At 43.4% G+C, this 20,000-nt stretch overlaps 1 protein-coding gene across 2 annotated transcripts in view; it reads right to left on the bottom strand.

Moving 5' to 3' along the window:
* The window catches only part of tbc1d19 (TBC1 domain family, member 19), an 85,877-nt gene that overhangs the window by 19,777 nt on the left and 46,100 nt on the right, over positions 1 to 20,000 (bottom strand). For both annotated transcript variants that reach the window (XM_063186621.1, XM_063186622.1), the window contains exons 12-13: positions 13,518 to 13,592; positions 7,082 to 7,144 (exon numbers count right to left, since the gene is read on the bottom strand). In XM_063186621.1, the coding sequence (XP_063042691.1) occupies positions 7,082 to 7,144; positions 13,518 to 13,592 (138 nt within the window). The remainder of the gene's footprint in view (positions 1 to 7,081; positions 7,145 to 13,517; positions 13,593 to 20,000) is intronic.

Genomic DNA, 20,000 nt, shown 5'->3' with positions numbered 1-20,000 from the left:
GTGTGTGTGTAAGCGTGTGTGTGTGTGTGTGTGTTTTCTTATAGATGTAAATTGTAGTGGGTGTGCGTAGAGGTTAATCCACCTCTCTCGGTTTGCTACTGGTGGAGGCCAGAAAAGGCTGTGCCGAGGTTTAAACCAAACATTTCATAGTCTCAATACAACATCTCTACTTAAGCCACGTCACTGCCTTGAACACGCCTCTACCCAGGGCCGTTGGAGCTGCTCAAAGTTTACTGCTTCCAGACAAAGTGGGTGGAGTTCCCGATTTCTTTGGAGCTCAGTAGTGGAGCAGCTACAAGGCCAATATGGCAAGAATCGTGCAAATTATGATACAAGCATGAAATTTGGCAGGTATGTGCCAAAGACCCTTACAATCAAATCTACCCGATTTGCCACTTGAAATGGCGGCCATTTTCCAAGATGGCCGCCAAAAAATACCCCAAAAGTTGATTTATTGCAAAGAATTGACATATAAAATTATAATACAAGCATGAAATTCAACACGTTTGTGCTCAAGACCAGCATAAATAAATCTACCTGATTTGCCACTTGAAATGGCGGCCATTTTCCAAGATGGCCGCCAAAGAAAACCTCAGAAATTGATTTTTTTCACAGAAATGACCAAACAAATTGTGATACAAGCATGAAATTCGACATGTTTGTACACAAGACCAATGAAATTAAATCCACCTGATTTGCCACTCAAAATGGGTGCCATTTTCCAAGATGGCCGCCAAAAAGACCTCAGAAATTGATTTATTTCACCAAATTGACCAAGCAAATTATGATACACACATGAAATTTGGCATATATGTGATCAAGACCAATACAATCAAATCCACCTGATTTGCCACTTTAAATGGCGGCCATTTTCCAAGATGGCCGTCAAAAAGACCCCAGAAATTGATTTATTGCTCCAAATTGACCAAGCAAATTATGATACACACATGAAATTCAGCATATGATCAAGAGCAATACAATTAAATCCACCTGATTTGCTACTTGAAATGGTGGCCATTTTCCAAGATGGCGTCTGTTGTATAGAATTGCAAATGTGGTCCAAATTGTTCATTATCCTTAATTCAGATGATGAGGTGATACAGATGATGGTCTCCAATGTCAAATAAGCCCTTATAACATACTAATATGTTGATAACATTCCAATAACGCCAATTATGCCCCCCCTCCCCCAACAAAAAATGACTGCTAATGACATGCTAATAATGCAATGACAATGTGGTAATAATATGCTAATTCATGGTTTTATCGATGTTGCTCTTACATAATGTGGCGATGTTGCTCTAACGTGGCGGTAGCATGGTAATAGCTAATAATGCCAGTTCTTGATGCCGAGGGCGTGAGGTGGTGCGTGATGATTGCTACTAGAAAAATCCGAAATAAATAAAATGTAAAGAAAGCTGTTGAGGCATCAATATAGCTTATATCCTGATGAGAAACCAACAGCCGCTAGTGAACAATCACATAGAATCCCAGATTCATGAACACAACAACACTGGTTTATTCATCAGTGCAGTTTTACCCAATGGCCTAAATGGAATAACTTATGAGGACTTATACTTTATACTGTTTTTACTTTATGGACATGTATACAGTTATAACCCCTTTGCAAAGACCCTAGATCTTTATCTTGAAGTCTTTATTTGTTACTTAAGGCTCTCTTTAATGTCTTAGCAATGCTGTTATGATGTAGTTGAGTCTTTCCAGCAAAGTGTGAACGGGTCTTTTTGAGGAGGTTAGGAGTCTATGGCTGAATCTCACTTCACCCCCTTGAGGGCTGTGTATACTCTCTTTGTCGCCTGTCGCACAGAGGTCAACGCAGACCGTTTTGATTTTTGCTCGATCTGGTCTGCGCTGTGAGAGGATTCAAACTGGAGTAAACTATACGTGTCTGTTGCCTTGTAGCTACACAGCTACACAGACTCAACGACAATGGAAATGAAACATGCAATAAACGCCTTTTTTTTGATTGCACTATCCACCACGGTAGTTTGGAACAAGGAAGTGGGTCATTGTCGAGAACAGGTCGCACAAAGCAGAATGAACTATGGAAACACTATTTACTGTCCCGATATAACTTCAGCATCGTAACTTGCAAGTGCACGTGTTGTCTTTGGTTCGTGTAAATAAATGAAGCTACAAAGCATGAGGAACTTATTTAATGAACATATAGTCCGTAGCCCAGTGAAGGTTAGAACAAGGAAGTAGCTGTTTGTTCTCGAGCACAGAGCAGCCTGGTCGAGAGGACCAATCACAGCGGCTCTTGCTGCCGTTAACCGCGTAGCTGTCTGCAGGCAGTCACATTTTCAGGTGCACACCAAGTGACGGCAGAGGTGGTAAAAATAACTGCGTGGCTGTCTGCATCATCGCACAGACAACTTTGATTCTGAAGCATATAAACCCAGGCTTTAGCCCTATGCCTTTCTCCTTACCCTCCGTTTTGCACGTTCATAGGCGTAGGGCTGTCCGAATTCACGTTAAGACAGAGGGGTAGGGGTAAGGGGCTTTCTACCCCTTCAAATAGAGATTTTCCAGAGGAAGACTTCAAACGGAGGGGTAAGACCTATTTCCCCCAAATGCATTGTGAATGTCTTTAAAAAAGGTCGGCATCCACAAAAGCATGCATGCATGAAAAAAATGCTATTAATGTCTACTTAATGCATGGAAGTCGTGAAGGAATTGCGAGGGTCATGCAACACCGTTGTCCTTTTTTTAAAATTGTTGTCCGAGTGATTACAAGTAATATTGTTGGTTTAACCATCGAGGCTGTTTTTTGAATGCTATGGGTGTCATGCCGGGATTGTTGAAGGGTGTCTCAATTCGTAGGGGTTGCGTTTCAAGGTTTGAAGGGACGAGGGGCAAGGGGAAGGCATAGGGGTGTTCAAACTTCACAGTGTGCAAAATGAGTGTTGTACAAATGACAGTGCAGTTTAACTTTAGAAGGAATTCAATGACAGACAGTGCATCTAGGCATTTGTGTCCAAAATTCATTTTCTATTGGTTACTGCTTCTCAATGGGGGCCCCCCCCCCCCCTCTACAGGTCCTGGGGGGTGTTGAGAAGGATAAAGCTAGCTGAGAGGAGGTAGTACTCGCAATGCATTCAGGGAAATCTGTCAAAGCCCTCCATCCGTGGAGTGAGGTGTTGGAAAATCTCGCGCGGAGGGGATGAAAGCCCTTCGCCAAACCCCTACCCATCTGTCTGAACATGAATCGGGATGCCACTACGCTAACACGTGGACGCGCAAAACGGAGGCAAAGGGGATCGGCGTAGGGCTAAGGGGTGTAATGGGATTAACCCTTAGTTGTCAATGGGGGGAATTAGTCTATTCTATTATTTGATAATAAGGGGGGGGGAGTTGGGAGGCTTGTTATGAGGTCAAGGGGGCATTTGTTCACAAAAGGTTGAGAACCACTGCCATAGCTATTCTAGCCCCCTATAGTGTATAGTGCTTTTATCAATTTCTTCACTGTGTAGGATAATGCCCCTGAAATACACTAAACACCTCCTGCCAAATTACCGTAAATTTCCAAGTGACCAGCAAGTCAGGAAGATTTTGATCAATTGATTAGCTCTATAGCACAAACAAACAAAAAACTTAGAAGCTTTTAGAGCGTAATTTTCTTGCTGGATTCCGCGCTAAAATTCAATCTTTTTGGGAGCCCATATTGTGAAATGGCTACCATTTCAAGTGGTAAATCAGGTACATTTTATTGTATTGTTTGTTAGCACATTTACACAACATTTCATACTTGTATAATAACTTACTTGGTCAACTGTGTGCAAAATTCAATATCTATGGTATGGTAATCTACGGTATATTGGCGGCCATCTTGAAAAATGGCCACCATTTCAAGAAGCAAATCAGGTGGATTTGATTACATTGATCTTGTGCACATTTATGTCGAACTTCATGCCTACATCGTAATTTGATTGATCAATTGTGTGCAATAAATCAATTTCTGAGATCTTGGCGGCCATCTTGGAAAATGGCCGCAATTTCAAGTGGCAAATCAGATAGCTTTAATTACATTGGTCTTGAGCTCATGCTTGTCGAATTTCATGCTTGTATCATAATTTGCTAGGCCAATTCTATGCAATTCATCAATTACTGAGGTATTTTTGGCGGCCATCTTGGAAAATGGCCGCCATTTAAAGTGGCAAATCAGGTGGATTTGATTTCATTGGTCTTGAGCACATACATGTTGAATGTCATGCTTGTATTATGATTTGCTTTGTCAATTCTGTGCAATAAATCAATTTCTGAGATCTTCTTTGGCGGCCATCTTGGAAAATGGCCACCATTTTAAGTGGCAAATCAGGTAGATTTAATTGTGTTGGTCCTGAGCACATACATGTTCAATATCATGCATGTATCATAATTTTATATGTCAATTCTATGCAATAAATCAATATCTGGGCTCTTTTTTGGCGGCCATCTTGGAAAATGGCCGCCATTTCACGTGGCAAATCGGGTAGATTTGATTGTATTGATCTTAAGCACATACATGCCGAATTTCACGCTTGTATCATAATTTGCACGATTTTTCCTGTAGCCGCTCCACTACAGAAACGATATTTGTATTGCTCCTGGCCTGAATAGAAGCAATGCCGAAGGGCTTGCGTCACTGGGAGGGTGTGGCCTGGCTACTGCTCAGCTGTGAAACGCGTCCTGAGCAATGCTTGAGCATGATGTGAAGCTTGTTTATATCTATATATTGGTGTGATCGTGCTGTTTGTTGTGTATCTAAAATGTCAACTACATCGTATTATATCATAAACGCAAGAATAACACACAACCCCAACCATCCATGCACACACAACCACAGGACTGCATATGAATAACTTTCACTTTCACACTATTTACACACACGCACACACACACACACACACACACACACACACACACACACACACACACACACACACACACACACACACACACACAGCAAATGTATAACTTTCACTCTCTTCTCAACAGGGACGCCGTAATATGGGGGCACGGTGGGGCCAAGTCACCAGGGCCAAATGTATGGGGGGTGCAGTGAGATATGTGAAGATACGGTATAAGGGTGGGGGAGGGGGTCCGTTGTAAGTTGGTGAACATAGGGCCCAGAATTAGATGCTACACCTCTGCTTCTCACATCCACACTCATAAACACAAACACACCACCCTTATCCTGGAGAGCACGCGGATGGGGAGTGAAATATACAGACAACCGTCTTTATCAGCTCTTCCAAACGTTTGTCTTGGGAGTTTTTGCAGCAGCGGCAATTCCACACAAGTAGTTTAGTCTAACGCTGACGGTCTTTATACACACAAACTTTAAATCCGGAGCTATGTCGATATGCGCCTCTATGTCCAAATGAGCTAATCCATTCCTTACCCTTGAATCACATAGAATTCACTCGTTTCACTGGAGGATTTGTAACGGTATTACAAGTCTTGAAAGTCTAAAAATGTGTCTTTCTAGATAGAGAAATTAACAGAACAAAACGCAAACAAAAAATGCATTAACCCTGTTTGGCATACGGACTTTGCACGTCCGCTGAAAGTATTGTATGCTGGTGATTATGTCCTCGTGTGTAAGTCGGCTTTTTTTTTTATAAAAAGCGATAAGCGTCTGCTAAATGTAATGGTTAAGTAATGTTAATAGTTAAGTCATGTTTACCTCTACCAAGGAGGTTGTGTTTTTTCGGTCGCTTTGGTTTGTCTGTATGTCTGTTTGTCAGCAGTAACTCAAAAAGTTATGAACTGATTTGGAGGAAACTTTGTGGAGTTCTTGGAAATGACAAATCATGATCCAGTTCTTAACCATTGCAGGATAGGGAGAATATTGATATTTCAGTTTCTAACTCCACAAAATAAAGGCAGAAAAACCTAAAAAATAAAAAAGGGTATAACATAGTCAAATGTTCTATCAAACAGTTTCCTTGGCGAAGGTCTGCATTCTCTGAGTGCATTTCTAGTATGTTATGTAATCCACATGCAGGCTGCAGCACAGCTCGATGGGCGGGCCATTTGGACTGGATACAGGGCCGCCGCTAGACATGAGCAGAGTACGCAGAGTGCTTAGGGCACCAACCAGTGCTTGGGGCACCAACCACTTTGCCCTCACAACTGAGATTGACTGAAAAACGTCAGGAAAAAAGCAATTTTGAATTACATTACATTACATTACATTGCACTTAGCTGACGCTTTCATTTACTCAAAGCGACTTACAGTTATTATTTTTCTGGGTATTGGTTACAGTGCCTCGAGCAATGTGGGGTTAAGTGCCTTGCTCAAGGGCACTTCAGCCATGGATGGAGATGTAGGGGGGGATTCGAACCTGCAACCCCTAGCTTGAAGACCAACTCTCTAACCACTAGGCCACGGCTGCCCATTGAATTACAATACAAAAGAAATATTTTCTACTGTATTATCACTATATTTTATATTAACAAAAAACACTATATTTATTAATTAGATTATTATTATTATTATTATTATTATTATTATTATTATTATTATTATTATTATTATGAGGGGGGCCTCCTGACCATTAGCAGTGTCCCTGACTGCTAGACACTGTGGCCATGGCTCCTGGGCCCCTGGGCTCCTGGGCAGTGAAAGCTGGCTGGGGTTCATTGTATACAGTCCAGGTCTAATCAGAACTGACTCACCGCTCGCGTGCCTCCGCTCCGGTGTTTAGACAGAGCAGTGCCTCCAGATAGCGCTGCATACTTTCTTGTGTGTGTGTGTGTGTGTGTGTGTGTGTGTGTGTGTGTGTGTGTGTGTGTGTGTGTGTGTGTGTGTGTGTGTGTGTGTGTGTGTGTGTGTGTGTGTGTGTGTGTGCGCCTAACGAGGAATGGCCTGCGTCCAACAGAGGATGCTGGCTTCCATACGGGCCAGAACTGGGTGGGCCATGGCTTAGATATGGGCCAGTGTGTGTGTGTGTGTGTGTGTGTGTGTGTGTGTGTGTGTGTGTGTGTGTGTGTGTGTGTGTGTGTGTGTGTGTGTGTGTGTGCGTGTGCGTGTGCGTGTGTGTGTCTGTCTCTGCGTCTAAGAGTGACAACTCACCTGATAAAGGAAATCTTCAAACACAAAGTAGTAGTCGTCATTGCTCGCAGTCAGCTTCACATCCTGTGGAGAGAGTGAACAAGCTATTGGTCATACTGTAAAACACACATCACTTACACACACCACACCAACACACACACACACACACACACACACACACACACACACACACACACACACACACACACACACACACACACACACACACACACACACACACACACACACACACACACACACACACACACACACACACACACACACACACACACACATCAACCTGATGGGCTCTCATATAACACTCGTGCGTTTATACATATACTGTGTACATAGCATTTACTGCTGTTCACTGCGGCCAAAATCCTAAACAACTAAGCTAACAACTAAACAACTTCATGCACTTCACACTTCAAAACACACACACACACACACACACTCACACAAACACACATACACACACACAATCTACCACAACCTGATGGGCTCTCATATAACACTCATGCGTTTATACATACGCTGTGTACATAGCATTTACTGCTGTTCACCCAGGCCAAGAGCCAACACTAAACAACTGCATGCACTTCACACTTCAAAACACACACACACTCGCATGTACGCACACACACACAAAAAAATACTCAAAAACACACACACACACACACACACACACAAACACACACGGCAAGCACTTGTGCACACACTTCAACTCCACCTCCCTCCAGGAATTGGGATTTTGCTGTTTATATCCACTAAGCCTACGTTTCAGCGCCAAAAAAGCTTTATTCATTACCATAAATCTCCCCATCCAAAAAAGATACACAGAGATACACTGTTGTGCCTACACATTACATAAGTGGATGTGCACGTGTATGTGTGTGTGTGCGAGTGTGTGTGCATGTATGTAAACATTATAAAGGATGATATATTTATAACAATTACGATTATTATCATTATGAGTTAGCAGCCAGACTCAAGATGCTGTGGGAAGATTTTGATATCATTTGTAGGATGAGTCAGAATCTTCTGTCAATGGTCTGTGGAATACTGACTAACTTAGAACGTTTGTTATTGGGTTTTGGCCGTGGCTCAAACGGCTAAAGCTGGGTTTACATTGTGCGACTTTTTGCCCGATTTTGCCATGATTTGTCACTCGCTAGAGTTTTTGAGAGTTGGGCCGATTTCTTGCTCAATCGCAGGTCAATCGTGAGTCTCTCATCGTGTAGTGTACATGGGGTAATGACAAGCGATTTCACCTCACGATCGTGCAATCGTAGGGTCGCAAGAAAATCAAAACTGTTTGAAATCCTGGTCGTCCCTCGTGAGTAAATCGCACAGTTAAAGCAGTGCTACGACCCGATTTGACACTACACATGCACAAATTGATAGGGCAGCGCGATTCGCTCTTGAGCGCATCCTTGTCTCCACATCAGGTGCGCTTGTTCCCTCCTCTGCAGATCCGGGAAACATGCCCGTTGTGTCGCACAGTGGGAGCATTCTGCTCGACTTTCGGCTTGTATAGTGTGAGGACGTGAGATCGCGAGATGTGAACTTTTAAATCGTTAAATTACCTTGTGCAGTGTGAGAAGGAGCTTAATACCCACGATTGAAAATATCGCATAGTGTATGCCCGCCTTAAGGCGGTATACTGTTACAGCAGGGACCCCTGGTTAGATTTGATTCCAATCCAAGGTCATTTCCTGATCCTCCCCCATCTCTCTTTCCCAGGACTTTCCTGTCTCCTCTCAAACTGGCCGTAGGATGAATGCAAGAAAAAGCCCAACAAATATATTGCAAAATAAAAGTTTTTTTTTTTTTGCAATGATGATTGTGGAATAGAGCTGCATTGAGGAAGGCCAGTGCTCTCCTAGTCCATAATCATGTTATAACATGTCCACCTCTGTTCACTGCATAATCCATTCTTCATCGTTGTACTGGACATGTAGGCCTACTCAATACGTCCCTAATGTTCTTGTTAATGATGTTTGTAAATGTCCTTGATGTTGTTGCGCGGGTGTTATCTGTAAGCTTTAGCAATACTGACACGTTACAAACATGGCATGGCAAAATAATCAAAGTTAAATTGCCATCATGTCAATTAAACAAATTTGAGTTGAGTTAAATTGCATATACAGTGCATTGTGGATATGGAAGCGGACCTTCATAAAGTTGTGTTACTTTAAGTTATGTTGGCAAAGAGGGAGCATGGCTTACATCTGTTTCGCTCTTTATGTCCTTACAAGTCATCCGCAATTTTGTATGATATATGTATTAAGAGGACTAATTGAGTGCATTATTGTAAAATAATAATTCTGTATGATATATGTATGAATTGGACTAAATTAATACATTACTCTAAAAGGAAATGTGAACCTCTGTTTATTTTGTTCTTCTTCATCATCCTCACTATGCAGGCAGTACACGAGGAGGCTGGCTGGTGTAGGTTGTGCCTGACATGAAGTTGGCATATAATACATTATTCTAAAAGAAAAATGTGAACCTCTGTTTACTTTGAACTTCATCATCATCATCATCATCATCATCATCATCATCATCATCATCATCATCATCATCATCATCACTATGCAGGCAGCACATGAGGAAGCCAGCTCTTGTCAGTTGTGTCTCCCTCAAATGAAGTTGGCATAGCAGGTAGCATAGCATGAGGGCAGTCAAGGGTAAGCGGTTAGAGCGTCAGACGTGTAACCCAAAGGTTGCCAGTTCGACTCCCGACTCGCCAGGTTGTTGGGGGGAGTAATCAACCAGTGCTCCTCCATGACTGACGTACCCTGAGCATGGTACCGTCCCGCCGCACTGCTCCCTTGGGGCGCCACTGAGGGCTGCCCCCTTGCACGGGTGAGGCATAAATGCAATTTCGTTGTGTGCAGTGAACACTTGTGTGCTGTGGAGTTGGAGTTTCCCAGGTGGGCTTTCACTTTCACTTTCTCTTTGGCTTTCACTTTCTGGTGAATGGTCGGCGTCTTGATGAGGGGCAGAGCTTTAAGCTATGTGTATACCAAGAGCTATCTGAGCTACGGAGGTCCTTATGTCTCTATGGAGGGTTGGTGGATAAAGCGACCAGAGCAAATTCGCCGGGAGCAGAGCGACCTGTGTGTGGGTGTGGGTGTGGGTGTGGGTGACATCTGATTTTGGGCTTTTTCCCCCTAAAGAAATGATTTCCTGTCTCTCCAATAGGTAATACATTTTAAGCCCTCACCACACCAACATTATATTGCAAAGTGTCATGAATTTGAATAGCATAGGATTTTGAACACACTTCCCTTTTTGTTCTCAAGAGGGGAAGAGGGGGGGGCTCGGAAGCATCCAGACCCTTCGAAGTGGGGAATAATCTATTCTTCATCATTGCACTGTGCATGTTCTGTATACAGCAGGCTGTGGATATGGAGGCTGACTTTCATGAAGTTGTGTTTCGTAAAGCAGAGTTGACATTGGCAAAGAGCTTTACATTTTCCTCCTGCCCACCCAACCCATCCCTCCGCTCCCTCCCTTCCCCACACCTCTCCCCCCAGGTCAGTCATGATTTAATTTCTGTGTGCATTCGTCACGGACGTCATCCATCATATGCTGGGGAGCAAAATTACCTCCGCCACACGCAGTCCTGACCCAAGAGTAAGTGAGTGTGTGTGTGTGTGTGTGTGTGTGTGTGTGTGTGTGTGTGTGTGTGTGTGTGTGTGTGTGTGTGTGTGTGTGTGTGTGTGTGTGTGTGTGTGTGTGTGAGTGTTGGAGGGTTCACCGTAAATGATTACCTCCGCTACGCACACTCCTGACTCAGGAGGGGGCGGAGGTAAGGAAAGTAAGTGTGTGCATGCGTCTGTGTGTGTGTGTCTGTGTGTGTGTGTGTGTGTGTGTGTGTGTGTGTCTGTGTCTGTGTCTGTGTGTGTGTGTGTGTGTGTGTGTGTGTGTGTGTGTGTGTGTGTGTGTGTGTGTGTGTGTGTGTGTGTGTGTGTGTGTGTGGAGGGGTCACAGTAAATTACCTCCGCCACACACACTCCTGACCCAAGAGGTGGCGGTGCTGCCTCATCAATCTCTGGCCGTACGAATTAAAAGTCTGAATTAAATGGGTCAGATATTCGCCAAAGCGGGCCCGCACAGTTTAGTTTATTGGTTTATTTGACAGGGGCCATGTACAGGACAACTCCAGTACCAGAGTTAGCTACAAAGCTAATATGCATCTGTGGTCCCAGGCTCTCTATGGCTGCAGCCTAGAGGCCCCTCACCTGCCAGGGGGGCCTTGATTGGCCAACATTTAAAAAAGAAATAGCAGGAAATTGACAAGATGCAATATCGAAAAATTCATCTATCATGTTGAGTACAATTGGTAGACATGCTATCCTTAATTCCTATCTTGTAATTAAGACAATGTCTATATACATTTTTTGTGCGAAGTTTGCCTTCATTACGGGGGGCCCCACAGAAACCTGTACTCTAGGAGTCCCAGGCCATCTTAATCCGGCCCTGCAGCCTGGCCATGACGCAGTCCATTATTATGTAAGGGTTAACGTTCGGCGAGAAGGTCGCTACCGTGGAATAGCAGCACGACAGAGAGAATCTTTAGACCCCGACGCGGAGCGGAGGGGTCTTGTTCTCTCTGAAGTGCTGCTATTCCACAAAGCGACCGACTCGCCGAAAGTTAACCCGCTTATTGGATATACTTAAATGATTCACACATGGCAGGGACATTTCTTTAGGCCTATTTAATGTGAAGTCTGGGCTATTCTAGTTTTTAATGTCAAAGGATTGTCGCTGCGCAAAAACAGTGCCGTTGTGGAACACCGCTAACAGCTAGGTAGCCAGGACAACAGGTGTTGTCTATCACAGCAGCTGATTAGAGTCTTGTTGAAAAGTCGCTTTAGCAGTGAAAAGTCTTGTTGCCATTGACAGCGGTCTGTTATAGACCAACCCGTCCGTTATCGAAAAATAACAGACGTGCGAACGTTGGGGAGCCCCGTTGAAATGAATGGAGCATTCGACCGATGACGTCACAACCATATAATATTTTTATTTAATATGCTGGAATTGGACTTGGCCACATCGTTCATATGAGTAATTGTAAATAAGGGAATCCGGGAGAAGACGGGAAAAGACGGTACTTTGCTAGCCTGATTATCATCGACGTTAGTGCTTTGCCACATCAGGATAATGAGAGGTGAACTGAAAGGGGAGATCAATTGGATGGGGCAGTGGGAGGGAAAGACAGAGGGTGTGTGTGTGTGTGTGTGTGTGTGTGTGTGTGTGTGTGTGTGTGTGTGTGTGTGTGTGTGTGTGTGTGTGTGTGTGTGTGTGTGTGTGTGTGTGTGTGTGTGTTGGGGGCTATAGATAGTCTGAGTGAGTGAGAAAAGAGAAAGACAGAGAGACAAAGAGACAGACAGACAGGAGGACAGACAGATACGTAGACAGACAGGCAGACAGACAGATAGGAGGACAGGCAGACAGACAGGCAGATAGACAGGCAGACAGACAGGAGGACAGAGAGTCAAGCAGATGGACACAGACAGACAGGAGGACAGAGAGCCAGACAGGCAGACAGGCAGACAGGCAGATAGACACAGAGAGACAGAAGGACAGACAGACAGGGAGACCGACAGGCAGGCAGACAGACAGACAGGAGGACAGATAGACAGACAGGCAGACAGACAGGCAGGAGGACAGACAGACAGGGAGACCGACAGTCAGACAGACAAACAGGAGGACAGATAGACAGACAGACAGGGAGGGAACCCAACAGTCAGGCAGATAGACACAGACAGACAGACAGACAGTCAGACAGATAGACACAGACAGATAGGAGGACAGACAGACAGACAGACAGACAGACAGACAGACAGACAGACAGGGAACCCAACAGTCAGGCAGATAGACACAGACAGACAGGAGGACAGAGACAGGAGGACAGACAGACAGGGAGACCGACAGTCAGGCAGACAGACAGACAGGAGGACAGACAGACAGGCAGACAGACAGGGAACCCTACAGTCAGGCAGATAGACACAGACAGACAGGGAGACAGTCAGACAGATAGACACAGACAGATAGGAGGACAGACAGACAGAAGGACAGACAGACAGACAGACAGACAGGGAACCCAACAGTCAGGCAGATAGACACAGACAGACAGGAGGACAGAGACAGGAGGACAGACAGACAGTAAGACCGACAGTCAGGCACACACACAGACAGGAGGACAGACAGGAGGACAGGAGGACAGACAGACAGCCAGACAGACAGGGAACCCAACAGTCAGGCAGATAGACACAGACAGACAGGGAGACAGTCAGACAGATAGACACAGACAGATAGGAGGACAGACAGACAGACAGACAGGAGTACAGACAGACAGACAGACAGACCAAGAGGTGCGAGCAGTAGGTGTATGTTGTTGCTGTGTATGTACATGATGTCCATCTCTCCCCTACTGTACCTTGTAGATGAGGTTGTCCACCAGCAGACCGTGTTGAATGACCCCGGCCTTCAGCTGCTCATAGTGCATGACGTCCTGCGAGAGAGATACAGCACACGCATGCACGCACGCACGCACGCACGCACGCACGCACACACACACACACACACACACACACAACACCATCAGCTAAGGAATCCGCCTCATTCTCTTCATTGTCAAGAACATGCCGGCTATTTTAAGCACATCGTCATAGTCACAATTTGCCATCAGATCATCAAGGTCGCCATCATCATCGTCCTCATTATCATCATCATGGTTGTCAATAGTTGAAGTAAAATGTATTATGTTTTGTATCAGAGGAACACACATGCATGCACACACACATGCACGCACGCACGCATGCACGCACGCACGCACAGACACACACACACACACACACACACACACACACACACACACACACACACACACACACACACACACACACACACACACACCTCCTGATTGATGTACTGTCTCTCTGTCACATTATTTGCTTGAGTAAAGTCAGAGACGAGTCAGACACTGCCAAATTTCGGTAGAATTTTGATTTTTTGACTTCCGATCCGATATGAATGTGTAATTTTGGATTGTTGCTGGACGACGTTCCTGAGAACTTTGCCTATCTATTACACATGAACATTCCTTCAAACAAGCATTTTTCTCCTGTGACAATTTATGATTTATCATCAGCAAGCCACACTGTGGTTGCCCAACAACATTGCTTTCACAAGTGCCACCTTGAAGCTGATGTTGACGAAGGCGACACTCCTTTGGAGGAATGTTCTAGCTTCAACATTGACGTGGTGTTCAACCACATCATTATTTATACAGGGCAGCACTGTTTCGTTCTTGGGAAACAATTACTTCAGTTGATAATATTACATAGGGCATTTTTTTTTGCATAAGTCATGTTGTAGCTGCAATGGGGTTGCCAGATTGGGTGGTTTCCATACGACTTGGACTGTTGAGGATGCACATCTGCAGGTAAAAAAGGTAAAAAAAAAAACATAGGCATGTTTTTCTGTAAATGTATGGACATGGAAATCAATAGAATTTAGTTAAAATTGGGCGGGATATAGTGCATCCAGGAGGGGTTTTTTTTATTAGGCTGGATATCATCAATGACATCTGGCTACCCTGAGCTTCAATGTTCTTGCACCGTGCAAGAAGGTGATCAATCATACTAGGGATCATTTTCTTTTCTTCAATTAGAAAAATAATTAACGCAGTTGCTTGGCAACACTGCTCAGAAATGACAATTTCAGGCACATATTCTTGTGGTCTCGATGGAGGTTAATTATCAGCTCCTGCTAAATTCAATTAAACAGTTAAAAACATGTAGTGCTGGGGTAAGCCCCCCACATTTGGGCTTGCATGCCCACCCATGGGGACCCCGGGGTCATTTCCTGATCCTCCCGTCTCTCTGTCCCATTCGCCATCCTGTCACCATCTTCAACTGTCCTGTCAAATAAAGGCATAAAAACCCCTAAAAATATATTTTAAAAACATGTAATGCTAATTCAACCCTTAGAGCAGGGGTGTCAAACTCATTTTGGTCCGGGGGCCGCATACAACCCATGTGGACCTCAAGCGGGCCGCATTACTAACATCATCGCAAAAAAAAAAAAAAAAACGTAAAGCAGAGGATTAGTGTTCAGTACTATCACGTTTTAAGTGTGTTGAATATGTAGAAAGCAATGCAATACTGGTAATCCTATGCAAAATTTCCTTGACTTCATTCATTCATTGGCAACCGTCAATGAATTAAATTTGGGACAGTTGGGTCTGCGGGTTTACCCCCAGAAAAATTTGTATTTCTTATATGTAATTTCCTGCATTTTCACGCATTCTAACATCCCGTTTCCAGTTTGAGCTTAATAGGAACCAATACAAAACCTTTTATATTTATTATTTAATTACAACCAATACCAATACAATACGAATAAGAAGTATTAACATTTTATCTCTATATATGAGATCTATAATATATGAGCTTTATCATATGCCTGTTACAGTACAAATGAAGAGTTCAGATGCAAAAACCCCTAACTGCCTTTTCAGAAGAGAATCTTAATTCATTTTTATCTAATTACAAAGCTATGGAAATTGCATAGTTTTTTAATTTTATTTATGTAATATAACTATTTATATGTATTATCAAGTATATGAATGTAAACCAAACCAACAACCGGGTTCTCTACAAATATAGAAGTTCAGGTCTTCAGAAATGGAGTTAGGGGGTTTTGCATCTGAACTCTTCAAATTCACTATTTATAATAGAAGTGTGATGTGCACTTTACTACATATATACAGTGTAACAGAGGGACCATTGGGTTAATGTCATGCAGGTTTCGTTTTTTCCCCGAGGGTCGTAATTGCGCATTTCGATTATTTCATTTAAAAAAATAAATAAATAAATAAATAAAATAAAAATGGAACCCTCTGGCGGGCCGGATGCGGCCCGCGGGCCGTATGTTTGACACCCCTGCGTTAGAGAGTACTCTCGGACCAAACACAACTCTCTAAGAGGTTGAATCAACTCTCAAAGTGTTGAAGCAACCCTGTATTTGTAAACTGTGTACATGGTTTTCACCACCTGCTGAGTTCATCTCATGGTTTTTACCACCTGCTGTGAGTTTATTACATAGCTACACTGCACATCTCATATTAAGGATATGAGGAATGGCCGTAAAGTCACTTTAACAGACCTGTTGACAAGCTGGAGACTGCTTGCATGTCTGATAAAAATCTGTCATGTCAGTGTCAGTCATGAAAAGTACTGTTGTCGAACCATTTCATGCAACTTAATATGTGTCACAAAAAAATAATTTGCTTCTCCTAATACACTAACACAACACACACACACACACACACACACACACACACACACACACACACACACACACACACACAAAGATGTTGTACAACAAATTTTCCTCAATTTTGCACGTCTCTGATGACTATCAGTGCTGACAACTGCCACTCAAACTGTTGCATAACTTTAATCTTCATCACCATTGCCATCATCATCATCATCATGATCATGATCTAAAGAGTCCTGTTGGTGCTGGAACTGTACTCATCTTTCACTGTGTTCTCTCAGCGGTCATTACCTATCACACACACACACACACACACACCCAAAACAGGCCCATTACCTGAAACCAGGGTCACTGAGATCTTTGACCAGGGCAGAGAATCTGAAAGCCCCCAGACCCCCAGGAACAATTAATTCAATGTAATGGTGACCCAATTCTGAGTTCCCCTTCTTCCTGGGCCTGAGACGACTGACCTCTTTGCCCCACCCGCCACCCCCTCCAACCCACCCCCCGCCGATTTCCCTGCTTGAAAAAGCCCATTACTTATAATTAGCGAGATCATCACTGCCACTCTCATAAATTATCCTCATTAATGTTGTCAGCATCACAAACACTCAGACCATCAATGACTATGTGACTTCAGTACAGTACAATTATCAAATGGATGATCCATTTTCAAGACTTGTTGTTGTTCTTCCCACCTTTGGGGATAGGGATTTAGAGGGCAGTCTCTATATTTGGCTCCACACTTGTGCTTTTATAACGTTAGAACAAATCTCTAAACGGGAAAAAGAATGCCTAAAACTAAAAATAATAATGGAATATTATGGAATGATGGAATCTGATGAAGACTGTGAAGTCAAAACGTTATCCAGCCATGAAATAATAAAAGAAAACACAAAGGATTTTAAGTGTGCGGACCTCTCACTTTGAAACTACAGCCTTTGTCCTACACCTTTTCCTGGGATGTGCACAATCTTCACCTTCAACTAAAACTAAAAATAAATCATAGCCACAAAAAGCAAAGTTGGAGGGCCTGTGTCATTTTCCATCAGTGTCATTTTCCATCTGTTCAGAATAATACTTTGACAAAAATCTCTGCCCTTCTGTCTGTGGCTCTTTAGCTGAGTTATTTTTTTTTCTCCATATCCTATTGTCTCTGTCCAAAAATCAGGGCAAGAAATTATTGAAAATTGTTATGAAAATAAAGGTGTTTTCATTGCAAACTTAACAGGTCAGAGAATGGGCGCACATCAGTAGCACAGGTGCAGGACCGAATAAAAGATAACTGAAAGGAAAACAAAGGTCTGCCAAACTGTTCGATGCTCCCAAAAATTTGATGGCACTAAAAATGCACTATGGCACTAAAAAGTGGCCAAAAAAAAAACTTTAGACGTCACAGATAATGACCCTCTTTGTTTGCAGGACCAATGAAGATCAGGCCCAAACATATATACCGGTACGCATCATGCAGGGAAACCATAATTGAAATCATAATTGAAAAGCTTACAGAGGCCTACCTCATGGCCAAGCTACATTACATACAAGAGATACAAAAATCAAAAATGCTGTTTGTGGACTCTGAGTGGACAGGATATTATCTTCTAAAAATAAGGAAGAAACTATTTTAATAATAGTCATCATGGTTAGAGCCCCAGCTGCTTTGAATTAGGGATGCACCAATACACATATTTTCACGTCCGATCCGGTCCCGATAACTAAGTTTGGATATCTGCCGATACCGATACTGCTCAGATCCTACACCAAAACCACATACTGTATATGCATAGTATTCATCTTAAGGTAGGCCCAAGTAGACTATTATGGTCAGAAGAACAGGAAACCAATTAATAAGTAAAAAGTACCAAGTAAAAAAGTAACAATCCCATCCTGAAAACTAATATGCAAGTGTTATGATTACACCTGGCTCAATGTCAGTATCAGGAAAGTTCCGATACTTTGGAAAAAATCTGATCCGATCCGATCTCTGAATTTTGTTGATATCTGAACCCGATACCGATACACTGATGCCGATATCCCATCCCTACTTTGAATGATGAGTCCCATTAATGTTTCCAGGGCATCTCCTGCGACCAATCTCAAGTAGAAAATTGAGTGCGAGACAAAACTGAAGGTCAGCTACTGAGCAAACTAACAAAAACAATCTTCCATCCATCAGTCCAAATTACTGGACCTAAGTAAGTAGGAGACAGATGAGACTGGGGAACAGAGACGATATGGAGGGACAGAGGGAGAGAGTGATGCAGGGAGGGAGCAAGTGATGGAGGGAGAGGGAGAGAGAGAGAGAGAGAGAGAGAGAGGGAGAGGAGAGGAAGGGGGAAACGATTATACAATATGATCCAAGACATGAGGAGGAGTGACAGGCTGTATTTATAAGATGGTGGCCAAATTAACCAGTGTCTGCTCTGTGTCTAAGCTGAGAGGAAGGGAAGAAAAAAAAAGAAAAAGAAAAAGAAAGTGCTCTTGTCTTGGGGGAAGAGAACATTTTTACATACATATAAACTTAAAGGCTACATACATGCAGGTTACATATAGATAAAGATGATCACTACAGAGATCATGCGTAGAGACCATCACCATCAGTCTAAGTAAAAGCTTGATTCCTGTGCCACGTGTTGGGTGTACCCATATAAAAAAAGGTTTTCAGTACCTACAGCTGTGTAAATGTGCAAAGCACAAAGGCACTTCAGCCATGAATTAATGTGCTGGTAAGGGAACCTGCAACCCTCTGATATAAAGAACAGTGCTCTAACCCAGTGGTTCTTAACCTGGGGTGCAGGCACCCCCTGGGGGTGCGCCAGAGATTTCAGGGGGTGCACAGAATTTTGTTTGTGTTGAGGTTGTGATCAAAATTCTGCTAGCAAACATTATAATTAGGCCAAATCAAGACCAAATTAAGACATGTGTTTGTCCCCATGTAAAGGTATTGAGGCATTGATTAATGTCTCAAGCAAGAATCATTTTTATGAATCACTTAGTATTTTTTTTTAGTGCGTATACACCTGTAGAAGTTTGGGTTTGAGGTGCACGGCTTGTCTTGGGCACAGGTAAGGGGGTGCGTTGAGAAAAAAATGTTAAAGGTGGGGTTGCAGGTATGACATCACGTTGGGGGAACTCCCCCAGGATTCTAAGGTTCTACATAGACTCCTATGAGCCTGCGGAACCCCCAACGTGATGTCATAATAGTACATATTGTTAAGAACCACCTTTAAGAACCACTGCTCTAACCCTTGAGCCATGGCTGCACTGTACTGTAACAGCCCCGACAAAACTGCCAAAGTGACTAAGGAGGTTCATATCAGGTTACCGTTACCAGAAACGGGGTTATTCGCGGGAAGTGACACTGGCCCTGACACCTGTGGATCTGATTCATCATGCTATTTGAGACCTGGGAGTCTCAAGAGGAGTAAGACATGCTGTATGAGGAACACACATAGATAGGGCGAGTGGAGTAGTGAGCACGCTGCGCACTCACCGCCGTCTGCCTGGCCTGTCACAACCAGGCAAGCAAACGAGGCAATTTCCAAGGGTCCTTAGCTGAATGTAGCCAATACGCAGACTCCCGCCCTTGGTCTGTGCTTGTGGCCTTGCGTTTTGCTAACGGCAAACGCCTCACCTC

The sequence above is a fragment of the Engraulis encrasicolus genome, chromosome 21 (genome assembly GCF_034702125.1).
Source record: "Engraulis encrasicolus isolate BLACKSEA-1 chromosome 21, IST_EnEncr_1.0, whole genome shotgun sequence".
In the NCBI taxonomy this organism is placed as follows: domain Eukaryota; kingdom Metazoa; phylum Chordata; class Actinopteri; order Clupeiformes; family Engraulidae; genus Engraulis; species Engraulis encrasicolus.
This window is presented reverse-complemented; position numbering and strand designations above follow the sequence as displayed.